General features: G+C 40.3%; 1 protein-coding gene across 1 annotated transcript; it reads right to left on the reverse strand.

Annotated features, from left to right (window-relative positions):
• Window positions 1–5921: 5921 nt before the first annotated feature.
• On the reverse strand, window positions 5922–6362 carry LOC145674092 (uncharacterized). Its single transcript, XM_081743915.1, has one exon. The coding sequence runs from the start codon at window positions 6360–6362 to the stop codon at window positions 5922–5924; it is 441 nt and encodes a 146-aa protein (XP_081600041.1).
• Window positions 6363–6675: the final 313 nt, after the last annotated feature.

A 6675-nucleotide genomic window follows, 5' to 3' on the forward strand; every position in this document is an offset into this window, starting at 1 on the left:
CATAACTTGTCCTACATACCTCTATAAAAGAGAGATGTACCCCCACTGTAAGCATCCACACACGTGCATAAATTCATAAACAACATCTTAGAAAATACGGGTACAAGATTGAAGAACCACTCACTCAAACGAAGCACAAGAGTACGTAACTGGTCTTCGACACACATGACAGAGAGTGAGATACCCCTCCATAAGACTATAAATGTCCATACATAAACATAAGACCATAAGCCCGTATCTAACAAGGGAGGGTCACGAAATGGCCCCACTGAGATTCGAACGAGACAATTGTGTTTGCATTTGATACAACTAGACGAATCCCAAAGTTATACGTGCCACCGGCCGGGGTATCGTGAGTTACAACACATTTTGTAATGTAAAAGCTACGAATATTACCTGGCAGAATAGTTTGAACCGAGTCATTTGTTCGGAAACGGTTTTGTAAATGGCAAACTTGGCGAACATGTATCCCATCATTTTTAAGGGCACACTTTTGGAGGTAAAAAAGTTTACCACAGGGTCCCAGACGGTTTCCAACTCAAAAGTTTCAAATGCCAAGAATGTTAAGTAGCACATTGTTTGAAAGCTGTTGTGAAGCAAAAGGAAATGGTGCAATTCTCGAGTCCCTACGACAACTCGATGCAAAATGGCGGTGGGTCAAAATGTAAACATAAACTTAATCGAATTGTCCATGGCCAGCCCTATAAATCGGAAACAGTGGGACAAATGTAAAAACATGAAAGTACATGTGGCATTATTTTCAAAGTACGACGGTTTAAGTTAAAACGTCTTGTCCCAGGGCCTCCACAGGGTCGCCGGTGGGGTCCAACCCAAAAGTTTGAAATAGCAGGAGGGGTTAAGTAGCACATCGTTTGAAAGCTATTGTTAAATGAAAGAAAATGGAGCAAGACTCGATTCTACAACCCTGTACAAAATGGTGGCGGGTCAAAATGTAAACAAAAGCTTAGTTGAAAAATCTATGGCCACCTTGAATCCGAGATGGCCGCTTAAAACCTATGTCGAAAGGGTAGGAATACCAAACTGCTGAAGCTAGGAAAACCAAATTTGGTATGAATGTTGATCAGTAGGTGACAAAAAGATACGAAATGTTCAGAATCGCGACATCTTGAGTTCAAAATGCGGCACTATGTATCGAACGCATGTCCAGCTCAAACCACTAAAGTTGGAGAAGGAAAATGTGGTATTTACGTTTATGGTCAATAGTAGATATGCAGAAAATATCAAAGACGTATCATCTGTAATCCCATATGCCTGCCAGATTGAAAAATGAGTTTGTATATAAATTTTATTTATTGGAATATTGTGACCAAACCAACAAACTTTGACGCAGCTCGATGTACTAAAATGATTTACGCGTGGTTTTGTACTGCTCGCCAATCTTGTAAAGAAACTTTTTTTTTTTTTTTTTTGTATATTTGGTATTTCTTGAAATATTGTGATCAAACCAACGTATAACATACAAATGTAACCATCACGAATACGTTACAATAGAGTCCCTAACCTGACTGGTGCAGCAAGTCCTTTATGTATGAACTACTTATGACGAAATTAGAAAATTCCCGAAGATATTCAAGTTTTGGTTAGCAGTGTGTTCATCGCATATTAATTACATTCACGTAAATGATATCAAGAGAACGGTGACGAAGGTGCATTAGGAACAACGGAATGAAATAATAGTTGAAGCGAATCGAACTTCAATTCAGTGGCGTATTTTATGGGCAACCAAAGCTACCGTAGACCTGCAACGTTAATAAAGTTAATATAACGCGTATAAATTAATTTAAAAAATATAACATTTACAGCTTATTATCTTCTTTTCATGGTACTAGCTTCTCTATATTTTCGCAAACATCAATACGTACTAAGGCAGCCGTTAACGCTTAGAACTCAATATCTTGCGCTTTCGTAAACACTGCAAAATTTGTGTTTTACTTTGCGATTCTTGTTATTGTAGTTATAATTGCTTATCGGCTTATTTGCATTGAGTTGAATTCGCTGATTTTGCGCTAACCAGTACGGAATGAGGTCCGAAGATAGTATTGTAGATTGGAGAATATGATAACTTCTATTACTCTGGTGAGCATTGTGAGTAATATCTATGGAAGAAATGAAATGCCACGAAGAAAATTATCGATTGTTATTTTTGTTACAAAATAAATTGATTATAGAATGTTTTTGTAAGACTAAAATCAATACACTAATGAATTTAAGTCCAAATAACAAAATCACTATACATATTTTGTGATGCAAATCGATGAACGAAGAATATTGTATGGGATAACCGGGTACATTCCGTAACAGTTTACGTTAACACAACGCAAAATTTGCGATTTAGGTAGCGATAATGGACATAATAATTATAATGACTCTCTGCATTCTTGCGTTACGTTGCTATACTCAGAATTTTGGCGAAGACTGGTACGGAAGGACAACCAACGTCAGTAACAGAGGCGACTCCTAAGGGAAGTGACAGGTAAAAATTAAAATTTTACGAATGTAATCAACCAGAAGTTAACCGAGCGAATGTATGATGGTATTTCATTTGCGGTGGGAAACATTAATGGTCTCAAAGCAAAAGTTCAAACATAACACACCAACCACTTTTTGTTCATTGTTATGCATATTTTGATGATAATGATGATGATGATGATTACTACTACTACTACTACTACTACTACTACTACTAATAATAATAATAATAATAATAATAATAATAATAATAATCATCATCATATACAAGGTCAGATTTCAAACTATGTGCTACTTAACCCTTCTTGCCATTTGAAACTTTTGAGTTGGACCACACCTGGGCCCTGTGGAGGCCCTGGGACAAGATGTTTTAACTTAAATCGTTGTACTTTGAAAATAATTCCACATGTACTTTCATGTTTTCACATTTGTCCCACCGTTTCCAATTTATAGCGGTGGCCATGGACATTTCAATTAAGATTTTGTTTATGTTTTGACCCACTGCCATTTTGCACAGAGTTGTCGTAGAGAGTCAGGACTTGCAACATTTTCTTTCATTTCACAATAGCTTTTGAACGATGTGCTACTTAACCCCCTTGGCATTTGAAACTTTTGAAAAATGAAATGAAATTTTTGAGTTTTACGTGCCACGATTATGCCAGCTAGGAGACGGTGATGACGAGAAATGAATGAAATGGTGGAATGAAGAAAGTGGGAGGAAACGGGAGAACTCCGAGGAAACCCACGCACGCGGTGTTTGTCCACTAGAAAGTTCACTTGGCGCGAGCTGGGATCGGACCAGGGACCCCAAGCACCATTGAAACTTTTGAGTTGGACCCCGTCTGGGACCCTGTGGAGGACCCTGGGGCAAACATTTTACCCCTAAAAGTGTGCCCTTGAAAATGATAGCATACATGTTCTCCGAGCTTGCCATTTACCAAACCGTTTCCAACAAATGACCCGGTTCGAACTATTCTGCTAGCTTTGTAGCTTTTACATTACAAAATATGTTGTAACTCACGATATCCCGCCCGGTGGCACATATATCTTTGGGATTCGTCTAATTATAACTTATCAAATGCAAACACAATTGTCTCGTTCGGATCTCAGCTTCATAACGTGACCCTCCCTTGTAAGAACACAAAAGGCACAAGATTGGCCCACCCCAATCTATTCAAAGGGAACCACATGGGTATGTATTTGGTCCTCAGTAGCAATTTAAGAAAGTAACGTACCCCTCCATAGATCCATGAGTACCCAGATGTAGGCATATGACCATAAGCTTGCATCTTAAAACATAAGGGGTGCAAGGTTGCAAGAGAGCCACCATAGTACTTATGTGGTAATCAACAGCCTTGAAAGAGATTGAGGTATCCCTCTATGGACCAAAAACATTCATCATAGAGAACAAATAAGCTCAAAAACTTCGGAATGATCAATTGGCTATTTTTTTGCAAATTCACTTAAGACCTCTAAACTTTCAAGAGGTACGTACGTACACTCTATAGATCCCACGTACCCCTCCAAATTTACAAAGTCATCGAGCTTGTGATATCATACTACATTACTGTGATCAATGGCGTGGCACACGTGACAAATTTTCAGATATTTTCAGCCAATCAGAGAGATTTTCCTCCATACCAACTCGTCCTACTAATGGTAAATAGCACCTCCTCGGCACATACGACAAACAGTATGTTATTCAGAAGAAAAATCTTTCAGTCTCACTTCAAAATAAACTAACAATATATGTGAGGTGTTTTAAACAGAGGCGGCCTTAGTAGTATGCGGGGCCCCGGGCGGGGAGGTTCGATAGGCGAAGCCCCCTCCCCCCGAAACCAGGAAACATAGGTGAAATTTTTGAGGGGGTAAGGGGTTCTTATGGCATGGGGGTCGATATAACTTACGACATTAATGATTCGGAAACATTTTACATGCATGCAAGATCAACAAACTAGAACACATAATAAAACTATCACTGACTTACGAAGCAGCTGCTTTGACGGTCACAGACGGAAGTCCACTTTTCTGGCTTCTCGCTGTGCAAAATCGTTGATAAGGTCCTCGTGGTCCATTGTTGAGGCAACTTCCTTTTCGATGGACAAAATAGCTAAACCGCACAATCTGCTTTGCGACATTGTTGATCGTAGATAGTTTTTGATAAGTTTCAACTTCGAAAAGCTTCTTTCTGCGCTGAAAACTGTCACAGGAATTGTCAACATAATTCTGTATGCAATAAAAAAGGTTGGGAAATGAATCTCGAATGGGCCAAACGTACTGAAGACACTCTTGGGCGGCATTGATGTTATCAGGAAGAATTTCTCGAAAAATCTTCAATTCTGCGCACAAGTCAATTCCGTCCAAATCGCGTGAATCTTTTGCGCGTAACATGTTGTCCAAATCCATGCAGCACTTTAACAAATAATCGTCGTTCAATGACCGCAAACCCTTCAAGTTGTATAGAAATCCAAAGATTGAAGCATACTCTTCCAGTTGTTCGAATCTTTTTTCCATTGAGGTAAGTGCTTGATCCACTATCCATAAGAAATATCCTGTTCTGAAGGACTCCTCCGGCGATGTTTCTTCGTCGTTACCCTCAGAATCGAATTGTTTTTTCTTGCATCTGACTCTTCGTTCCTTGAATTTCTGAACTACGTTCATTTCGGACGCAATTTACTTTGCTGCGATCATAGCATCGGAGAATCTGGTTTCCCGGTACTTTCTCAAGAAAGTAACAAGGCCTTTGATTTGCTGTATTGCCACATCGAGCTGCATGTCAGCTGATTGCAAAGTTTTGCTGACAGCATTCACAGCAAATAAAATGTCATACCATATGATTAAGCTCAGAATAAATTCGAAGCTTTCGAGCTCATAATTTGCAAGACATTCGGCTTCACTTTTTACTAGCGGATCATTGGCGGTATCTGCGACAGTCAACAGTGCCTTCCTGACTTCTTTCGTCTGATAACGCAGCGATTTCACACTTTCCAGGCGGCACTCCCACCGCGTTTTTGAATGTGATTTTGTAGTCATGAAAGGCACGGTTTCTTCCAAAAATTTTCACCTTTCAGCCGAGGCAGCAAAGCATTTATATATTCTCTGTATGACACCAAAAAACGTCACTGCTTGGGAGTTGCATTTAGCCATGTCTCCTAAAACAAGGTTCAAATTATGGCAGCCACACGGAGTGTAAAATGCTCGACTGTTCATGCGAAGAATGTGCCCATGAACTCCTTGATGTTTTCCCTTCATGTTCGCACCATTGTCGTACCCATGGCCACGACAATCGGCGATGTCCAGACCGAGGTTCGCCAGTGCGGCAAGAAGAGCTTCAGACAACCCCTTTCCTGTTGCGTTGTCCACATCCAGAAATTCGATGAAGTGCTCCACCACCTTCACTTCCGGATCTGATACGTCCACAAAACGCAATATTAGGGACATCTGCTCTTTGTGGCCAACATCAGGCGTGCAGTCAAGGATGACGTAAAATATTTAGCAAGTTTTACTTTATCAATTATTTTCCCCTTTACTTCTGACGCCATCAGGTCGATAAGGTCGTTTTGGATCCTATGCTCGAGGTAATGGTCGTGAGCCTCGTCGTTCTTAATTCGGCGGAGATGTTCTTGCATGGTTGGATCAAATTTGGCCAGCATCTCAACTAAGCCTAAAAACTGACCATTGTTCGACGCATAAAGTTTCTCCGTTCTCCCACGAAATGCGCTGTTGTTTTCGGCAAGGTACTGTACAATCGCTAGAAATCTTGTTAACAATGCGCGCATATGCAGCTTTTCTTTTCTAATTCGTTCTTGCATCATCTTATCTATTGCGCTGCCATTGGACATTCTCCGAGCTGATTCCAACCACGCTGTCATGCACTTAACGTGATTTACAGAAACTTAGTGGTGCTGAAGTTTATCGCCAAGATGCTTCCAGTCGCAGCAGCCTTCGTTTGCTAACTGGCCTCTAGTAGCTGTCGTGCCAAACAACTTACAAGGAAAGCAAAATACTGTCTCTGATCTTCGAATAACTTAGTCATCGCCTATCCACTGTTTTTCCGTTCGGCATCCTCCGTCTAAAGAAATTTTTCGAAAAATGTCTGTTACCTTCGTCCTTTGGGTATTCACAGTCACTTAGCCTGATTGGACCCTTCTCCACTAACATGTCACGCACTTCACTGTTAATATG

Source organism: Thermobia domestica, chromosome 17 (genome assembly GCF_964235325.1).
Source record: "Thermobia domestica chromosome 17, izTheDome1.hap1.1, whole genome shotgun sequence".
Classification (NCBI taxonomy): Eukaryota; Metazoa; Arthropoda; class Insecta; order Zygentoma; family Lepismatidae; genus Thermobia; species Thermobia domestica.